A 21,129-nucleotide genomic window follows, 5' to 3' on the forward strand; every position below is an offset into this window, starting at 1 on the left:
GAAATGCTGGGTGACATCCCTAAAAAGCAAAAAAGGAAATTGAAGCTGACACTCTTCCATACAGATTGCTACACAATGTAATCTCCATCCTAGAAGTAGGCTACAGCCAACTGACGTGTGTGTGGTCAGTGATGTTGTTGCACGTTTCTGTATCTGTAAGAAGCAATGTACATATGGGAGCAGTCAATGCAGCAATTGTGACACTTGCCGATCTGATGTTCAAGCACTAACACAAGATGCTTTTGTGAGAGTTAAAACATCTTTCATCTGCTGAAAACTCAAGCAAAAATTATTCTCTTGTCCTGGAGCTATTATTTCTGCAACAGTCCTAGTTCTCCCTGCACGAATAAGAACAAGCCATTGTCCTCATAGTGAGGCTCATTTGATGCATGTGAAAGTAACACTTATCATCATGTGACTAGTGAGTGCTTAGGAGGAACTGAGGAAGTAGATTTTTAGACAACTGCACCAAGGAGACCTCAATGTCATGAAACTCTGTCGGGGAAGGTTTAGGTTATATGTTAGGAAAAGGTTTTTCACCCAGAGGGTGGCTGAGCACTGGAACAGGCTCCCCAGGGAAGTGGTCACAGCACCAAGCCTGACAGAGTTCAAGAAGCATTTGGACAATGCTCTCAGCCACATCGTGTGACTCTTGGGGTTTTCCTGTGCTGGGCCAGGAGCTGGACTCAAGGATCCTTGCAGGCCTTTCCAACTCATGATATTCTATGACTCTTCTGCACCAGTATGGCACAGAGATGGTTCATCCTCCTAGTGCCATCTGTGTAAATTTTTTTTATCTTACTGCTGAAGTAGTCTACTGGAAAGTCTTCAGTACTTTTCTCTCTACGTAAGCTACTTGCATCCCTGCAAAATACTGATTTCAAATCTACCGAGAATTTATTTTGGTTCTAATTTTTAAGAATATTTGAAGCTGTTGAATGGAATCCACTAATTGGAATATCACCATATTGAGCAAAATGGGTCTTTTCAAAGCAAGTAATTCTCTCCTGTAGTTGCTGCATTATATTTATACTAGTTGCTTTTCATATAATTGCCAGTGTGTTGGATAGTGCTTTTAGCAACAAGGGCATTACATATATGTGGGTAAAAGAGGTACTCTGCTTTTACTCAGACTCCTGAGGTCTTGAGATTACAAGTGCAAGATTAAACTGGCATTGTAGGGCTGTTATGTTGCTCTTGGGAATCGAGAAGACTGTGTCTAAGGAGCCTGTGTCCTGGCAGTTTATTGGACCCAGTTAGACAAGTTGTGTGACTTTGCTTTCTTCTTCCTTCTGAGCAGTGGTTTTAATTTGCAAAATGGCTGAAAGGGCCTGCACCTCCACTGTAAGCTTCTCATAGTTCATGTACAGAAAAGGTTGAAAATTACTGAAGCTTGTGATACACAGCCAGGAGGTCAGAGAAGGGAGAAAAAGCACTTTCTTTCCTGCCTACTCCCTTACCTCCCGATCCAGCCAACATTGCTAATCACTTGTCACTGCTGGTGAGAATGTCTGAGATGGCAAGTCACTGTACTCCACAGTGCTGGCAGGGCAGTATACCTTTTTTTGAGAGAGAGAAAACTCTAGTGCAGTAAGTAAGTGGCAAGCAAAACAGGATAAGGTACTTAATGTATGGCAGTGGAAAGGCTGATAATCACATTGGTACGCTGGTCTAATGAGATCAAAGCCCAAGCATTTCTTTGGGTAAAGCTCGTCATATATTATTTAAAGAAGCATCAATCAGAAAAATAACCACCTCACTCACTGAGGAAACAAAAGCCATATGGCAATTTGTCCAGCATTCAAGATGAGAAAACAGCAATCACTGAAAGTCATATACCATCTAATCACCTGGGGGAAAGTGTTGTTCCTTATTCTGCTGACTGGTGTCTCTTGGAGACATCTGCTCTTGCTCCTGATTTTCCTTAATGAGAGCATAAATGGCACTGTGTAATTCACCTTTTCTGTAGCATTGTCTCTTGAACCTCTATTATGGGAGCCTCATTTTTTTCTCTGCATATCATGTTCTGCTAATCTTATTTGTTCTGTCGATGGTGTCACTGCTTCTGATACTTTCTTATTTCTCTCTGGACCTTTTTCTGGCTTTTTGATGAATTTATTGAGGAAAGATGGGTAATACTGATTGAAGACTCAGTTTGGATATAGGGCCTGATGTGCTGTGTAATGTAGTAATACAAAATTTCTCTCAGTAATTATATCATCAAATTTGTGGTAGATGTCTTGGATTTGCATGTTCTGTCGTTTAGAAATTGATGACTCATCTGGCATTGGCTACTGTCACCCTTCTTGCTTGGGTTCTGTGCAGGCTGTTTCACTGGCCCATGTTAATTTTCTAAGTCTGGGTCCTTCAGTCTTACTGCTCTTGGTATGGTCCATCTGTACACATGAAGAAAGGACCTTTGGCTTTCATTAGATATTGATGGAGAATTCTCCATTTATCTTTTAAAAATTTCAACCCGGACTATGTAATATCTAATTTCAAGTGGTTTCAGTTGGAGAGTTTGGCTTGAATCCCAGCTACAGGCTTTTGGATTTTTGGGTGGTTTTAAGCCTTTTTCCAGTTGAAGTAAACTTTATTTTGCTATTAAGCTCACTGGGAGGAGGGGCGGCCATGGTATTGTATTTATTTTTTTGTGTGTGTCCCAGCAAATACGATTCTAGTTTTAACAAGTATCTTTCAGAAAACAGATCAGTATTACTGATGTAATACTGTGTAATACTGGTGTAATACTGTGCCATATGTACACTCCACCATTTTTATTGTTTATTCTTATCTTAAACAGAGACATTTGGTGATTTTCTTTTTTTATCAAGTTTCTCAGCAGTTAAAGTTGCTCAGAGGGGAGCTGAGAAATAATTTACAAACATGAATTTCTAAGTGCAATTAATTTTTAATGTCACAGGTTAATCTGACAGTTGTATGTTTATAAATATAATGATGTATGTTCCAATTTAATCTATTTTTTTGGCTTGCTCCTTTTTATTAGAATCATTGTGAGAAGTGGATATTGTCTGACTATGTGAAAGTTTGAGTTAATGTTTTTGAAGCCTCTTATTTGTTTTTCTGAAGCAAAGTTAAGTTCAGTGTCTTGAAGCATGCAATCTGAATGGAACTGTAGTAGAATTTGCTCTTCATATATATATCCCTATCCATATGCTAGTATTACATGCATATGTATTTTGTCTTATTTCTGTGTTTGTGCTCTTTTTTGATGTACATTTTTGCATCTCAGTTGCTTTTGCTTTTTGCACTTGGAAGATAATCTGCAATATCTCTGCTGCCCAGTAGGTGAGGAGCAATGTCCTGGTACTGGTGGTTGGTTGTCCTTCTGTATTTAATCCCTAATCACCTATCTGAAAGAGGAGTAAGAAAGCAAGATCATGCCTATTTCCATGCCTGAGGCTTGGCAGGGGTGTGAGAGAGTTACTTCCTAGCCTAGGCATACTCTCCATGTTAGTCTAACTTTTAGCATCCAAGACTAGTTTTTGCTCTGACATTTATAATTAATTGTCAATACATTGTAGCTCATTTTTTAAAATTATTTTTGTGGTAAAGAACAAAATTCTGAATGTAATAAGTGTACCTGATAGTTAGGTATTAAGTCACAGCCTGTGTAATTTTCTTGGAAGTTTATTACAGCCCAGGTACATTTAATGGTGACTGCAAATCCTTGTATGTGATATCACTATGTATGTAACGGGTTAGGAAGGTTGTGATATATCTACTGGTCTAAATGATAACAGGCACTCACATACTGCTTATTATTACACACAGCACTATGCATTCAAAGCTGGGAAATCACCACTCCTCTGCATTAATAAAGACGTCAGTGTCCCGGGATATGCCTGTGATGGGAAGGTTTCAGGGACCTACCCTGAACTTGTCTAATGGCTTTTTAAAACTCTAGTGGCTTACACAGATAGGAATGTGTGAGGCTGCCAAAAGCCTTTGCCAGCACAAAGCCTGGTCCAGCCCATGTCAGGGCACCTCTTTGCCAAGCAAAGGGCAGAACAGAAGTAGCAGCAGCAGCTGTGTGGTGTGGCAGAACAGGTGAGAGGAGGTCAGGTAGTCAGGTGAGTGCCTGAGGCCTTTGTGCCACTGCAGATTTTACTGCAGCAAGGTTGTGAGGAGACACAAAACTTGACTAGAGAGGCTGCATCAGCAAATAATTTTGTCATTGACCAACTAATTATTGTTTTGCTTCTGGAAAGGGTTTTGGTGTACCTATAGATGCCTGAGTTTTTTCTTGAGACAGTTGCTTCTGCTCCAGGATTTTCAGCTGGCAGACAACACAACTGTAATGGCAAAGGGCTTCTAGAATCACAGAATATACAGAGTTTTAATGAAACCATAAATGCCAATTTATTTATTTATTTATTTATACTTTTCTGGGTACGTATAGACTATGGTGAGCTTTTTACAGAAGAGTGGGACAGAGAACCTGTGAACAAAGCAGGTAGTGACAGGCATTACCAACCAAGGTAGTTTATAGCAGAGACCAAACATGCAATTAAAGCAAAATGCATCTCTCTTTTAGAGCAGATGGACTGTCATGGTATTGTCATTTAACCTCCGAGTGTCTTCTCATGCTGTAGTGGTGTCAGCTCTCCTTGGGCTTATTTATCTGAGTCATTAATAAGTCATCAGAGTAATTCCCTTTCCATATGAGGTTATGGAAGAAAGACGTGTCTGGGTGCTCCTTAGTGGTCAGAAAGGAAAGACTGCCATGGACAAGGAGTCTGAGCTGTGCGCAGCAGGCAGAGAAAGCTCTTTGGTCTCTGGATCACAGTGAGATTCATTAGTTTTTGAAGACAAGCTGAAAAATGTGATTTCATTGAGGGGACATGGGGGTGCAGCTGTAAGTCTGCATGCTTGCCAGTATAGTTAGCAGCTCAAAATTACAGCCTGTAAATAACTGTACATATTTAAACTCCTAGAAGGGCTGTAGCTCCCTGCTGTAGTACAATAAGAATAGTAATATTTCCCATTTAGATTGTGCTTCTATTTTCAGAGCTGTGCCAGTGTTAGGTATTTCAATGTCAAGCAGGTGGGTAATTGTGAACAGGATGTTAAGCTTTTCAGTTTTGGGGGGTTGGGGTGGGGGCGGGGGGGTGCAATGTTATTTTGCATACTCCCCATTATAAAAGTAGGTTCAGACTCTTCTTCTCTGGCAGTGGGGGCACTACGACTTTCAGCTTTCTCCCAGGAGCGACTCTCACGAGGGAGCTGATTTCTTCTCGAATCTGACCACCACAGCCCTCAGTAATTATAGCAGCGTCTGAATTCTGAGCTAAAAACAGAAGTGCAGCATGTGCCTATTCCCCATGTGATTCAGAAAGCAGGAAATTGAAAGAGCCTGACTGAGAGGAGAGGGAGTGCAAAAGCAATAGACACATCTAGTATTTGTCTCAAACCTGCTACGCCTGGGACGCAGGAGCTGTCATCTGCCGGCGCTGATTCTGCGTGCAACCAGAGCGCAGAGCCTGATTGGGTGTAGTAGGACCTAAGGCAAGGGGGAGAGGCAGCGGGGAGAGAGTTGGGCTCGCCGTACCGAAATGTAAACAGAGGGAAGCGAGAAGGGAGTATAACGCTTTTATGCTCCGAACAGCAAGCATCTGGCTCTGGGCTCCCATGGCTCCGGCAGCGTACCTCTTGCAGGTCTCGCTGTGCCTGGCTTGATGAGCAGAAACAGACGCTTCGGAGGATCTCCTGCCTGTGGATATAAATAGGGGGCAATCGGGATGCGCTAGCTTTCGCCGCCGGCGCCGCGGCTCCTTCGTGCTCCGCGCCGCAGCTGGGACAGGGCAATGGACATGAATATGAAGAAGTTCACAGTGCGTCGGTTCTTCTCAGTCTATCTCCGCAAGAAGTCTCGGTCAAAGAGCTCGAGCTTAAGTAGATTTGAGGTAAAATTCACCTTAACTTTGTGAAATATAGCAAATACCATTAGATGCAGGTAACAGAGGTATAAGAATGCCTGCGTTTACTGACGTGACAAGTAGGTAAAGGTGCTCTTTTCGTGGAGGTGGTGATATTCGCACCTAATGTTCTTTGTTTCAGTGTAATTCAGTGCTTTTTCTCGGTAGTATTCAATACATTGAATGATACATTTATTGTGTTGCCAAGGATCCTTTTATCAGCCTTGCAGGGGAGGAGGGGGAAGCTGGTTCAGGACATCATGAAGTTGTAGGAAATAATTACAGATCCACTTAAATTAGCACAAATGACACCATACTTTGAAATAGTCTCATATTTTAGTCTTCCCCTGCACACATGCCATTCTTAGTGCTAGATTTCCAAATAATTAATTCATTTGCTAGTGCCTTATGTATATATGTGGTATGTTAGATAGGAATTTTCTTGCTTGTTTGTAGGTTTTCCTGTTTGCACATATTTTTTGCATTTATCTTCTCTCCTGTGCATCTCTTGCAGCACTGTATAATTTATTTTGTTGTAGGAGAAATTGTTCTTCGGGAGGTGTGGGGGGGACACAATGTCAAATCTATAACGATTTAGCTGTGTGGGGAGATGAAGGCAATTCAAGTCAGAGGTATTAGCAAATTGGAATGTGTGAACTGGTTAGAACCGGGGTTTCTGCCTCTCTTCCTCGAACCATTGTTCTTCAGCCCTATATTTGGAGCTGTGAATAGTCGGCAGGATGTGAGATCAATTGAATAGATGTCAGTTATATTTATGTTGTTCACTTTATCATTGCAGATGATCTGCAACCTCTGCATTAAAATAGAGGTAGATGGGGCCTGATTCTCTTCTGTCTCACATTTATTTTGTGCTGGTGTACTTCAGTTGACCTCTGAGAAGTTACTCTGATTTGCACTGGTATTCCCGGGAGTAGGATTAGTTTTAGGCTGTGTGAATACATTTTAAAATGTTATTGCCTTAGTGTCCTATTTAAAGCACCAGGTAATTGTTTGAACGTAAAGTTCTTCATATGTCATTGCTTAAACAGGACATGCAGAAAAGCAGAGTCTTTGGCCTGTGTGTTGTTTTGGGGTTTTTTTCCTTTCTTTCTTACCCCTTTAAAATCAACTTTCTTGAAAAACGATCATGTAAGGTACCTACTTTTATTTACATCATCAAATAGCCATGCTATGCATTTAAAATAAACTAGTAGCCCCCTCCTTGTATCAGCCCTGTCCCTGTTGGAAAGTTTAAGCTAGAATGAATGTTCTTTGTAAAACACTCTAAATTCTCTAAACTCGTGCTCCACCAGAGACAACAGAAAGTAAACCTGGAGTTACATGAAGGAGTCCTGAGCCAAATGAGTGTCTTCACAGGCTGTCAGCGACAGGATGGGATGTTAGGAGGGGAGGTGATTTGGAGAGAGCAGAGCCCCACCAAATCTCATAGCTATTCATTTGAAAGTGCCATAGTTTGGGAGAAACAGATTCTACCACATTAATTATTTAACTTAGTGGATAATCTAGCATGGACGACCAGTACGACTCAGCATTTGTATCAGGCTAGACCTTGTTTCATTAAAAGAAAAGAGGGGAAAGAAAAAGTCTTTACAGTCTCTTCGATCATCAGTATTAGTTTGCTGGATGTTTTCAATAATTATGAAATAGTTTTTCCTTCTGTGAGTTTTATTGCGGTGATTTTTTTCTGTGATTTTAAATAATTTGTTTCAAGAAGCAGCCTGATACATTTCCTATTGCACATGTAGCTTCAGAGCATTTTGTCCACTTTCCTCCTCTCTCCCTTGGCTTGCCAGTAATGACCAACTTGATGCAAAGTGACTCAGTATTCTAATGCAATTGGGAATAAGGGTTGTTCCAGCTAGGAAGAAAAAATGATTCATAAAATCTGTTCTATTTAAGTGTGAAAATCATCAGAGATGTTCCTGCTTAGAGGGGGGGGAAACTATACATGAACATCAAGCCCCCTCTGTGGTTTCCATCCCTGAGTACTTCTGCGTATAAACTTGTAATTGCAGGCTAACAAGTGCTTGTCAGACAAACAGAAAGTGTAAGGAAGCCTGTTGGTAGCTGGATTTTTAGAAGTCAGAATATTCTTCATCCTAATAGGTAGATATTTTTAAAGATGCAGTAAAAAGATACAGTTTATTAGATCATGGAATGAGTAAAAGTAAAATAAAGGGAAGAAATTTGAAGAAAACACACGTGGCGTTGCTTCACGTAGTGTGCATTACCTAATGTACCTGGCAGAAATTGTGCTGCAAAATGTCATTTGAAATTTGGAAGGGAACTGTTTTTCCTGAGTTGTGTAGGATTTTTGTTACAGTGTTCTTTTGACCAGGTGGGAAAGAGGGTTGAAGGGTTTAAGATCGATACTCCTAGTATCTTTAAAATACCACTATTAGAGTAGATTAAAAAATAATATTAGTTATTAATATGAAGATTAATTACTTTTTCTGCTGTGGTGTTCTACACTTTAAATTGACTTGCAATGAGCTTCATAGCTCATGGAGCATGGATACAGAGGCAGATAATGACTTAGCAAATCACAGCTTGTAACTTGACCTTTATTGTTTCACATGCCAATATCATTGCTATACCTGAAACAATAGGGTCATTGCCTTATGTAGATAGCTGGCTTTCACGTTTTGTCCTGCTAAAAGAGGCAGGGCACACTCTGGTAAATCAAATATTACAGGTGTTTCATTTCATCTTGCCTAAAATGTGCACCCTTTTTATTGTTCTGGGAAAACCTAGCTGAAATTCGAACTTATTTGGCTACAGTTTTGGGTTTTCAATTTATATTATTTTTCAGTATGGCCTTCATTGTCCTTCATTTATAAGGTATCTAGTGATGTAATTTTATTAAATGTGCAGAGCCAAGATTTGCCATTCTGCATGTGCAGAGTTCTGATTGAAGTCAGCTGAAAATCCAGCAAAGTCAATGGGAACTGCATGTGTGCATCTGAGAAAGGGCTTTGTTTATGGTTCTTATGCTGAGTGTTGATGAACGTGAATGTGAAACCATCAGGAGAAAGTACGCACAGTGTGAATCTGCTAAAGACTTTGAGACCCAGTGGAATGTATCTTATGGCAGTGAGCAATATCCCTTGATTTATAAATCAAAAATTAAATACGCCATTTGAACAAGCTAGGAAATACCTAAGCATGTAAAGAATTTGATTATATTTATTCCAGTGACACAGGAGTGGGGTTTTTTTGGTTTTGTTGGGGATTTTTTGTTTTGGTTTGGTTTTTTGGAAGTTACCAATTGAAACATTGCCTTTTATTCTTTCGGGAGATGTTTCTGTTTTTTTGCATTCATGATGTATTTTTAATTCATTACTCTTATTCTTTAATTTCTTTCTTTTAATTCTTGTTTAGTCTTATTGGTAATGATGAATCCAAATTATGTTTGATCTATATATGGGGCATAGAGCCTAGCAGAGTTTCTGCAAATCAATGCAAAATTAATCTGGAGCCTGGTGTGTCTCAGCATAGTCAGTTGTGAGAGGCAGGACCTCCTGTGGATGATTCAAGTGTGAGTCCTCCTTTGGTTCCACCACTCTCACAAAGAAAATGGAAGCGAGCCTATGCAAGCTGGTGAGGAGCAGTGCAGAAGGACTGACACTGGCTTTATGATACTTTGCTGTGAATCTTAGGCTCTGATTCTGATTTCCTACAAGCTAAAGTTACAGCCTTAGGAACGTTGCCTGCAAATGCTGAGCTAGGCTGCTCCTTTTGCACAGTGGACTGGAGTTACACTTCGCTTGCAAAGGCTTGTGAATTCTTCCGCACTTGTATAAAGAACAATTCTGTTCTTTATCAGTAGTGTGTCATTTATTCTGTCTTCTCTTTTGTATTTTTATAGTTTATCACTTGGTAGACTAATAGAGTCTTTCTGTAAAAGGTTAGCCAGAAAAAGGCAAGTTAAAGAAAGGAGATGGGGATTAACAGCCCAAGAATGGCTCTGCAAGGTGCAAATCCATTAGTTGTTATTTCTTTTCCCTGTGGTAACGATCATCTTTGTGATGTGTGTTCTTGTTACAGCAGGCTACCGACACTATTGTAGTGTCTCACTTCCCCCAGCTGCAGGCAAGACTTTTATGAGGAAATGCTGTGATTCTTGTACGGCTTGCTGGGGGAAGGGAGGCAAGGCAGAGAGAGCAAGCAAGATCAGGAGGAGTGTGTAGTCCATCAGATAGGTCACTTGAGGAGCCAGGAAATCCATTTTTTCAGGCTCATTTTGACAACTTGCTGTGTCATTACAGATGGTTCAGACCTTTGTGCTTTGCATTTCCCATTTGCAAAATGAAAATTATGATGGATACTCAAGTCCTTTGATACTGTTCTATCTATTTACACTGGCTTTGGTGGTAAGAGAATATACTCATATGTGTACACATTCATAATAAAGAAAGTGCTCCCCAATTCCCCAACTACTTATGACTTTATCCCAAATAAAGTCTCTTGCGCCTCAGGGTTGCTATGTGCTCCTTTCCACAAGATCAAATTAACTGCTGAGCTACAGAAAGGGAAAATTAAGCAGGTAGATGTAGGGATAACTTGTCCACAGGAAAATCATAGAAAATTGGGGCTGGGGGACATTTAAAAAATTTTAATCTGGACTCCCTCTTCTTCCTCCTTAGGCAGTGTCAGCTATATCTAAACTGTTCCACCAAAGATGTTTTTTTAACCTATTATTCAAAGCCTCCAGTCATGAATGCCCATAACCTCCATAGGTGGTATATTTTGCAACATTATCCTTAGCATTTGAGAGTTTTTCTAATGTCTAACACAAGTTTTTCCTACAGCAGTTTAAGCCTGCATCTTCCTGGCCTCCCCACTGTAACTGTGAAAAAGAGATTGTTTCCTTTTCTTTGCAGCAGGATTTGTATGCATTTGAAAGGTTTTCAGGTCCCTTTCCTCAGTCTTTCTGTAGGATAGGAAAAATGTCTTACCTCCTTTCTGAAAATTAGGGACTTCCAGGAACAGGCCCTTGAGCTAGTCATAGCAACATTGTTAGGTAGAATCTCTTTTTTTTTTTTTTTTTGGATGCCTCTCCACTCTGTCTGTGAGCCAGGTTCCCTGTGCCTGGAGCGTTTGTGTGGGGGGGTACACGAAAAGAAGAGCTGAACCTGGTGGACTGCTTGGAACCTGTGGGCAGCTGCGTCCCCACCTAACACTTATTTGGAGTAATGTAGTTTTATACAAGAGGCAAATGTACAATTTTATTCTAGGTTTTAGCTCCTAACATTATATCTTGTCTGACCCTGTGGCATAAAAAGTCTTTTCTCAGAGGGCTTAGTTCTTCTGCACCTATTTTTTTTATCAGTAGCATTTGATTCATGCACTTTTCTACTAGTCTCAGGACAGGACTCCTTTTGTGTTGCTTTCTGCATTTATGTCCTCACAGGTAACTGGAAATATTTCTAAAGTAAGATAGAAATCAGAACAAAAACTCTCCTTATGTTGATTTGCCAGTTACCTAAAAAACAAATAATTTTCATCTAAATATTTGCTAGTAATTTCCTTTGTTCACTTAACAAGACTTACTGTCCCAGTTCAGCAAGGATTCAGTAAAAGTGTTTGCTGTTAAAGACTCAAAGAACTACAGAGTGGTTAGTTCTACACACAGGACACACTCTCCGTGTATGCCATCAGCTCTTACAGAGTACGGTTTTGCTTCCTGGAGAACAAAAGTCACAGGAAATGGAAAAGAATGATTGGATCACTACATCTGCCTTGAAAATAGCTCTCTGACTGAGGATGTGTAATGAAGCAAGTGATACATGTATTCAAGGTCCTTGCATGACAGCTACGATTCACACACAGGGAAATGCCTTCCAGGCACATAGTTTGGGATGCGTGTTCCCTCACTGGGTGCATGGATGATGGTGGAGTGCCCACAGCATGGCTTTGGAAGACTTTGAATGGAGCAGTCATCCTTTAGCAGTACAGCTCACTACTTTGAGCTGTACTGTATTTGAAATGTATCAGTGTTGCAGCAGAGCTGCATTTACTGTGGGGTGCGGGAGAACTTAGAGCTCTCTTCTAGCTGAAAGCCAGGAGTTCAAGGATACTGAAAGTGTGAACCATATAAAGTACAGAAGACAAAACTGTGATGTTCCTAATGAAAAAACCCTTTTCCTCGTATTGTAGGGATATTATTAAGCATTGTGTAGCAGTGCACAGGCAAGAAGATATAGCTTACCAATGTGCTTTCAGATGGTAAGTGATAATAATAATTGGAAAAATGCCAGTTAACTTATTAAACCTTAACACATGAACTCATATAAACTCCAGATGTAATTAAAGAGTGTCATGCTCTTTCCTGCAGGGCCAAATCTGAACCTGTGTATGACTGGCAGAAGGCTGTAAATAGTTCTCCTTTGAGTAGTTGTTACGAATAAACTGAAGGTTTTGCAAGGAGGGGAACTGAGTGTGTGGGTTTTGTCTATAAAATTACCTTCCTCTGTTGTTAAACAACGAAAGCTACCCAGTCTTACTTGCTCGCAGAAGTACCACCCTCAAGACTATTTTGTGGTACCCTCTTGTGATGTCTAACAGGAAAATATATCAGCTCAGTGCTGCAACATAGGGTTTCTTTAGAGATATTTGAATACTGGGTTTTGTCAATTCATGCTACACATTATGAATAAAAAGTAGTGGTGAACTGAGTTTGATGGTAGGCAGGAAAAGAAATTTTTTTTCTTGCTTTCTGTAAACATGTGGAATTTGGTTTATCCATGTGTATATACGTTCAGAGTCTGGGATTTTATGTTGTGCCTTTTTTCTAAGTTCTGTAGAACTCAACAAGGAGAAAACTAGTATGATTAGACTTTTTTAGAGTTTGTACAAAAATTTAGCTTAAAAACCAGTTTAATACAGGATGCTATTTCTACTACAAATAGGGAAATAATATTTAAGCATAATAAAAAATTACATCTGTTCAAGAGGAATATTAGAGGTCGGCCTTAAAAACTGCAAAGAAAGCTTAACTCAGTGCTGAATTTGTGAGTGTTATCTATCAATATTTATAAGATTGAGCCTTTGACATCTCCATGTATGTATTAACACAAATATGTATTCCAGTCTCAAAGCTTTACCATGTCCCTAGGGGAGAAGAAATCCAGTAATACCTTCAGCTAGCACTGTGGCACAGGATGCTACGTGCCATAAAGAAAGAGTGAATGAATTAAGTGGTGGTGAGAATGGTTGAAAAATGCTCAAAAACATTTGGAAAAGTTCAAACCTTAAAGGTTTGAAAGATCTATGTATTGTAGAATGTGTTTTGGGATTGAGCATTTTTTGGGGTGGTGATGCTCTGGACAAAGAGAGTGTGCCTTTGGCATTTGTCCCTACTGTCCCAGAAGTCAGTGTTGCTGAGCAGTACTCACACAGCACCAAGGCTGTCTCCCCAGTATTCCCCAAACACACCAGTAGTCTGGGGGTGGGCAGGATCTTGGGAGGAGACATAGCCAGGACAGCTGACCCAAAATGACCAAATGAGTATTTCATACCATATGACATCTGCTCAGATATAAAAGTTAAAAGAAAGGAGGAGGTGGGGGAGTATATGTTGTTATGTTGGTGGTATTCTGGAGCAACCACTGCACATACCGAAGCCTTACTTCATAGGAAGTGGATGGACAATGCCTGCTGATGGAATTAGATAATATATCTTTTGTTGTTCTTTGCTTCTGCTTATATTAAACTGCCTTTATCTTGACCCATTAGGATTTCTTCCATCTTTTTCTCCACTGTCCACCTGAGGAGGAGAGTGAGAGAGAGGCTTTGGAGAGCACCTGGCATCACCACATTTGGTTGGGGGGAAAAGTTGGGGTTTTTTTAGTAGAAATTTCTGTGTTTTTTCTAGTGAGTAACAGAGAAAATCCTGCAGCATTTTAACTTTGTTTTCTCCACTTTCACGTTGAGAGCAACTAGTGGACAGGTTCTGTGACTCTGACAGATATTTTTGTCTTTAACTTCTGCATCAGCAGATCTCCATGCCAGTCTTTCCTGTATGATACAATCTCTTTGACTAGAAAACGCCTGGGACAGCAATTAAACATTGTAATGGCCTTCATTTTAAAGCCATCTCTCTAAATATCTGAAACCCTGCTGGATCTGCTGCTAGTCTGCACAGTATCTACTTTATTCCCGTATAGTTATGCATTGCAATTACTACTAAATTATAACTGGAAAGCAAGGCTTTATATTAGATTATTTCTGTGACAGAGTTCAAGGCCATTTTGTATCACTAGATTTGAATTTTTTGATTACTAAATTTGTGCAGATGTTAAATAGTACAAGAAGTTTTTTAATAACATTTAATTATGTTGTAAAAATTGAAGTTTTTTTCTGGCAAATAAAATCACTAGTTTTTCTTCCAAAAAAAAGCTCCTTAATGTTTCATTAAATCAACACTATCAAGATAGCTGAACCAAGACATTTTCAAAACGTGAATGGTTTTTATGTGTTGGCATTTTGTGGCTGATTTCAAGCACATTGCAGTGCCTAAATTTGAAAGAGTGGAGAAGATGATGTATCTGTTCTTGTTTTCCAGATTCTCATACCCTTGGGAGTTACCTTGTTTGTAGGTGGCAACCAGTGAAATAGGCATAATAGGGGGAAAGGAAAGTGTGGTAGTTAATCTGAGCTCTTACTTTTGCATTCTGTCAACACCTCTTCAACTTCTCCTTATAAAGGAGGACCATGGGTTTAGGTTCACTCAAGAACTGGGTGAAAGTGTGTTATGTGAATCCATACAGAAAAAAATGCTGTGTGGTGCAAGGGCAGGAAAGCCCCCACTGAAGTAGACATCAACTACTCAGTCTCAGTCTCTCCAGCACTGTGAAGTTGTCCTCTGCCTGCCAGTCAGAGGTAATAATACTATGCCATTTTCATTATTTAAGCCTCCTTTGCCCATGGTGAAGTTTTAGCAATCGTAAGCCAAAAAGCTTGCAAAGCAGGAAGTTGGATCAAACTAAGCTGGGGGGCATTGAGGGGAGACTTTGCCTTCTCCTTGAAAGACTTTTAATGTACATTATCCTTAGTTGGTGGCTAACTCAAGCCATTATGTCTTAAGGGTGAGCCCTTTGGAGGCATTTTCTCTGGTCTGGAAAAAAGGCAGTTGCACTATGTTAACTGAATAGTTATACAAGACAAAAAACCCTGCCCGTGTTATCAGAGCTGGAGACAAACCAGTTTCCCATGATCTTTTGTTGAGATTTGTTTTTTCCCCTGTGATTTCAAGTTTTTATGCATTTGAAGAATCCATACTAAAAGCACACTTCAAGTACTCCTGCTTCTTCTTTTCATATTTTTGTGGAACAGGTAATGTCACATCATAATATACCAAGCGGCAAAGTGGATAAGGATGATGGGCTGCAGAATTTACTCTGTCTGCAAAGTGAGTGTAGATAATATTTATTCACCTGCTTTCCTCTGTTCCACGAGTACAATTACAGCAACATCCAGATGTTTTCTTTTCCCTTCCCCTTGCTGTTGATGCCATCAATGCTGTAGCATCCCTTCTTGCACAGCAAAGAAATTCAGTCTGTATTTACTTTTCTCTGAAAGATCATGTGCTGAAAAAAAGAGGCCTAATGGCATCTTTTATCTGCTAATATGAAATGAATTTCTGAAAGTCTTCTCAGCAACAGGGATTAGGTATTCTAGCAAACAATTTTTTCATTTTTCCCTGACAGGAAAACCCATGTGGGACATTGGAAGGAATATCATTAATGGTTCTGAGGACTGTCATGTCCAAGAGATAGACTACCTGTACTGATTATCTGCCAAAAGATAAACATTTTATCCCAATTGCCTTTTTGAAAATATTTTCTCCACGCATCAGGATAAAGTTTACATACCAGTTTACTCTTGAAAATGAGTATTCTGCTATAAAAGGGTGTAAGTTACCTATAATCATATTATTTGCTTAGTCAAAGATAATTATGGGAATGGTGCCAACTACCAGTTTTTCACTTGCCTGGTTTAAAGTGTTTTCTACCTCTGTAACAGGTTTATAAAAGAAGCCATAAAATTAATTCATGTAATGTTTGTATTGAAAGAAATGCTGTAATAGGCAGACATTTGATGTTACGGGAGGAGCTGTTTCCTTGGAGCTGTAAGGAAAGTCTTAAGTTTTTGACTTAATAGTTCCATATTTCTCATAAAACATGTCAAAGGAGTGAAATAAAAATGTAATCTTTTCTAATGCAGACAGTCTGGATCATTTCAAAGCTAGAGCTTTTTTAAGAGCCTTATTTATGAAAAATAGATGGTACCTTGCCTCCACTCTTGACAACTTGTTCTTCTGTCGATCAGTTAAGGGTTTTTTCTCTTCCTCAGCTTTTGTGCTCATCTGATCCTCCTTGTTGTTAACCACATGCACAACCATGGCAATTATAACCTATCCCCAGGGAAGTGGGGACTCAAAAACCATTTATGCACCACAGCCAAGAGAAAGTTTGCCCTTTTACCCTAGCTTTTTAAATCCTTTTGCTGGTGTGAAATTCATGGGACTGAGACAGAAATAAGAACAGAGTTCTCTCCATGGAGTACCACTATGGTCTTCAAAGACTCATTTATCTTTCTGGTGATCAGAGAACTGTTGCTGTCTGGGATTTTGTATCATCTCTTCAGGGAGGCACATCCACTCCCCATTTTCCAGTTACTGAGAGAAGAAATTAAGTTGTTTTGTCCTCCTGGGATATGATTCTTTACTCTTGTCTTCAGGCATTTCTTTCCTCCTGTAAATGAAGGTTGAAGATTTGAATGTGCTGTGCAACAGTGTAGAATCACACAGCTGGACCACGGAAATGCTGAGCTCTGCACACATAGAAACTGTGCCCTTGAGACCAGGCTCTTGACTCCTGGTGTCTACTGAAACTCACTTTGCTTTCTCACGTTTCCCTTGTAAGGTAACAGTCTTGCTTTTTCCTTCTCTCTCACCCTATCATTCATCTGATTCAGCTTTTTTGTTTTATGCTTTAGACTCAAACAATGGGAATCACATGTTTTTGCTTTTCTTGTGCTGCCTCTGTTTTAGTACTTTCCACCCTCACTTTACTGAGCTAACTGGGGAGTCATCAGTAAAAACAAAGCTTTGTTTGAGGAAGTGCTGATTCAGAGGAGATACTCACATCCGAGGCTGGGGAATGGTCAGATACCTCCAGAATAAATCCCAAATGCAGTACTTACTCTCAGAAATATCCCCACTTCATATACTGTAGTCCTTGCCTATTTCTCTTCTGATGGCTCTGCATTCTGGCTTTCTGTAGTTTAAATGTCTCGTGATCCTTTCTCTTTCAGGGAGAGCAGCAGCCAAAACTCCAAGGGAGTCCCCTTGCATCACAGGCCCTGGAGTGTATTGTTGAGGGTTTCATATCTATGACTCAGTTCTGCTTCCAACTGAGCACGAATGTCTGTCTGGGATTTTAGCTTAATATAGCACTGTTTTCACAGCACCTCTACTCTGATTTTAAGGCACGGTTACTATGGCATCTACAGTATCTTAGAAAATAGTGAAATAAAGATATCAGTGTTAACATTTTGTGTTGCATAACAACTTTTGTTCCTGTTTTGTCTGTGTGTTTTCACCCTCTGGGTTTTCTTTTGAACCTTAAGGAAAAAGCCTCAAAGCGAAAATGAGCTGCTGATTTTGGTCCATTGTCATTTCAGATGTGTGAAGTCACACAAAGCCTCCTGGCTTTTTATGGTTTCTGCACAGTCATCATCCGTTTTAACTTGCTGGAAGGAGTAAACTTGTGTAGTTGTTCATCTTGGAATTTTCCTGACAAATTGCAAACTAGCCTTCATTAATTTAGTCTTTTATGATAAAAAGATCTTCCATTCAAAGCACCTCACTCTTGTAGTTAAGGGCTACTTCTTTTGACTATATCATGCTATAAAGCCTAAACCGGTGCAAACCTACACAATTCAAAGCAAATGAAAAGCAAATTAAATTGCTTTTTTTTTTCCTCCCTGGAATTGTAATGAGATCTGAATCAAAAGACAACTTGTATTGCTTTTGTTGTGAACTTAACACGGTACCAGACTGGCATCGTTGTTGTTGATAGAACAGTATTCCTTCCTCATTGCCAAAATTCAAGACGTAGCAGAATGCATTAGCAACCTGCTCTAGGTAAACTTCCTTTGCTTCTGTCTGTCTTCTGGTTGGTGGCCTCGAGTTGCCAGCAAGGACTACGCCAAAAACAATGTTGTAGTTTAATGTTTAAGTGCATCTTAAATTATTACCAACTTTCAGGCTAGCATAAAACCGGTGTCCTCATAACTGAACATCTAAAAGAGAACTGTCTCCTGGCCAGGCCTGAGAACCTAGAAGGCTAAATTTGATTGTGTGGGAGATTAAAGTGTAGGATGGCAACAAATCTGGATCTGAAATCACAATATTCTATATGTTTGGCCTCTATAATATATTGAGATTGTTAAATTGTGAATCTCAGTTTTCCTCAGTGTAATTTTAACTCTTGCTTGACCAGATCTTAGACAGTGTCTTGTTCTTTCCTCCTAAACTAAAAAATCTTCAAGGCATATTCATTAAATAAAACAAGCTAAGTGAATCTCAGTTGATTGCTGAGTTTCCCAGCCAACAGTGGATGGATGAGGTGTTCTGTTGTCCCAGCAGTGGATGGTTCTCTTGTGTGCAAACCAAAATGTCAGATTCTTACACTGGTTTACCTTTACTTTTCTGAAATGGTGATGTGTCAATGTACTGTGTGTCTGTCATGCAGTCATCTGAAGGGGGTTATCTGTGTGTGAACACAGGAAATTTACTGAAAAACAGAATTGTTGATTTGGATTAATTTTTAGCCTAGTTTCCTAAAAAAATGAGGCTTTATACATGCTCCCACACCCCATTCAGGCTCTTTGCTTTGAAAGCATTGGCAAATTCAAGAGATAGGCAGAAGAATAGTGCTCTCAAAGACAATGTTCCTGTAAGGTTTGTGAAAATAGGAGTCTAGACAAGGGTACACCACTGCTACAAAATTAAGGAAAAGGGGAAACAAGAGTGGAAGCATACTCCTTAACCACTGAATAAACCAAGCGAGATGGTGGGAGAGAGGGGGACGGCTTGATAAGAAATGGGAATTCATGACCCCACTGTTTTTAGAACAGTTACTATACTTCAATGCCAGGAAGCAAAATGGGATTTTTTCTTTTTGGTGAGAAGTGTATTTGGATTGCAGAAACAAGTGGAGTAATCTATTTACCTGTATAAATATTTGGACTTTGAAATATTATACTACCCAATAATGGTATAATTTATCGCAATAGTGCAACGTTTTACTAATGTTTTTTCCATACTATGAAATAGGCTAGCTCTTCTGTTTTAGCAATTCCTGCTTCTAATCTAATAGGTGAGACAGAAGAAGTGCTATTTTATCATGGTTAGTGAAATGCTTTCTCTGTAAGAGGCAGGCAACATAGTATAATGCTGGCTGTTTTTCTCTTTGGAATCTAGTGATCATCTTTGTGTGGAAATATATTACAGATATTTGTTTGGAGATACTTATAATACCTTGTACTGAGGGGAAAAGAGAGGTGTTTTATTATAATTTAAGGAGAAAGAACTCACAGAACTTAACATCAAATGACTGATTTATCTGTAGAATTATTTTAAAAATGCTATAGGTGTTAGTAGAAAGTGTAGGCTGACTAAGAATTAATCAGAAAAATTATCATAATACAATAAATCACAAGGTTTAAGAATACTTGTTACAGAATTATAATAGAACATCAGTGTTTGCTTGAAATATCCTATCTTGCTAGCTGATACTGACTTTGATTGACATGAATAGTTAATTTCTCCAGATGAAAGTGGATGTTTAGCCTGGTAAGAGAGCCTTGGGAAGTGCAATAAGGAGTCCTCAGGCAGAAATATTTGGAGCAAGCAAGCTGGTGTTTACTGATGTTCTCCTTGAAATAATGTATTATAATAATTGCTGCAAAATCCTGTTGCATTTGACCATATACTATCAAATTACTTAGTTGCATGCTGAATAGTCAAGTGGGTCAATCTACAGAATTTTGCCATTTTCTTATGATTGCAAGATGTGTAAAGAGCAAAGCAAGATTTCTGCTTGGTGACACTGTGAAACTGCTAAATTTCTTAGCCAAGCCCTGACTAGCCTGTGCCCCACGACCTAGAGTTAAAATTGACCTGTTTTGCACAGCCTCCTTACACTTTGCCTCTGAATTACAAGTGTGACATCAATGCATACAGGAGAGAAGCGGGCTTGTGTGGGCATGTATAACAAATGTTTTATACTAACCAGATTATACACATCTTTTTACCAGACAGTCTGTTCTGCTGTTTGCAATAAAGGGAACATAAGCAAATAATGCCTAGTGGTATTTTACTCTTTATTAGGACGGTTTCTGAACAGGATTCAAATTATACAATTTATAAGGAATATGTTGTAATTACAGCCATATTTTGTGTGTGTATATGGCATTTAATATGAATAATGCATGTAACAGTGTAAATACATATAGTATGGCAGTTTTTCCATGGAAAATGCTAAGAGGATTAGAGTTTGATCTCATAATACTATAGGCAACCTCTCATTGACTCAGAGTAGAGATTTGTTTAGTTCTGCTAATAGATTAGGTCACCAAATAGATTAGCAGCTCATGGTTTTGCTGCTGACATTCCTTTTGAACTGAAATTGTTATGAAGTTAAACTTTTTTTAAATTCCTGGAAGTCTCTCCTCCTAACTGACATTGTGCAACTTATTTTAAAAATGTTTTCTGCTTTTCAGAGTTTAAAGTCTTCTTAAAGTGATTTTCAGGGCATGACTGAACAATTTCTGACCTTGTTCCTTCCCTTTTGTTCTCATGGTTGAGCAGTTTTTCTATACTGCCTGTCCCCACAGGTGTAGGCTTTTCCCTTTTGGTCTTCAAGAGGCTCTATATGACAATCGAAACTGTCTGCACAGTTATAAGGGTAAAACTCCAAAGCAAAATTCAGGTTTTTGTTTTGATCCAAATCGTAGATTTCTGTGTTCTCCACTGAAGGGCTCAATTTCTTAATGATAAATAGCTCTTACTTACAGAGAATACCTGTGCTATCAAGCTTTCCTGGTGTTAGTGCATGTGTGTTGTATTTTACAACCAGTCCGTTTGTTCCTCCATCCT

General features: G+C 39.3%; 1 protein-coding gene across 4 annotated transcripts in view; it reads left to right on the forward strand.

Annotated features, from left to right (window-relative positions):
- Positions 1-21,129, forward strand: part of RPS6KA2 (ribosomal protein S6 kinase A2) — a 284,874-nt gene that overhangs the window by 110,515 nt on the left and 153,230 nt on the right. The window contains exon 1 of one of the 4 annotated variants that reach the window (XM_064648958.1): positions 5,267-5,927. The exons of the other annotated variants lie outside the window; for them this stretch is intronic. Coding sequence (XP_064505028.1) covers positions 5,829-5,927 — 99 coding nt within the window. The 5' untranslated portion in view covers positions 5,267-5,828. Of the gene's footprint in view, positions 1-5,266; positions 5,928-21,129 lie in introns of those variants that run through there. 4 annotated transcript variants of the gene reach the window in all.

The sequence above is a fragment of the Pseudopipra pipra genome, chromosome 3 (assembly GCF_036250125.1).
Source record: "Pseudopipra pipra isolate bDixPip1 chromosome 3, bDixPip1.hap1, whole genome shotgun sequence".
Lineage (NCBI taxonomy): Eukaryota > Metazoa > Chordata > Aves > Passeriformes > Pipridae > Pseudopipra > Pseudopipra pipra.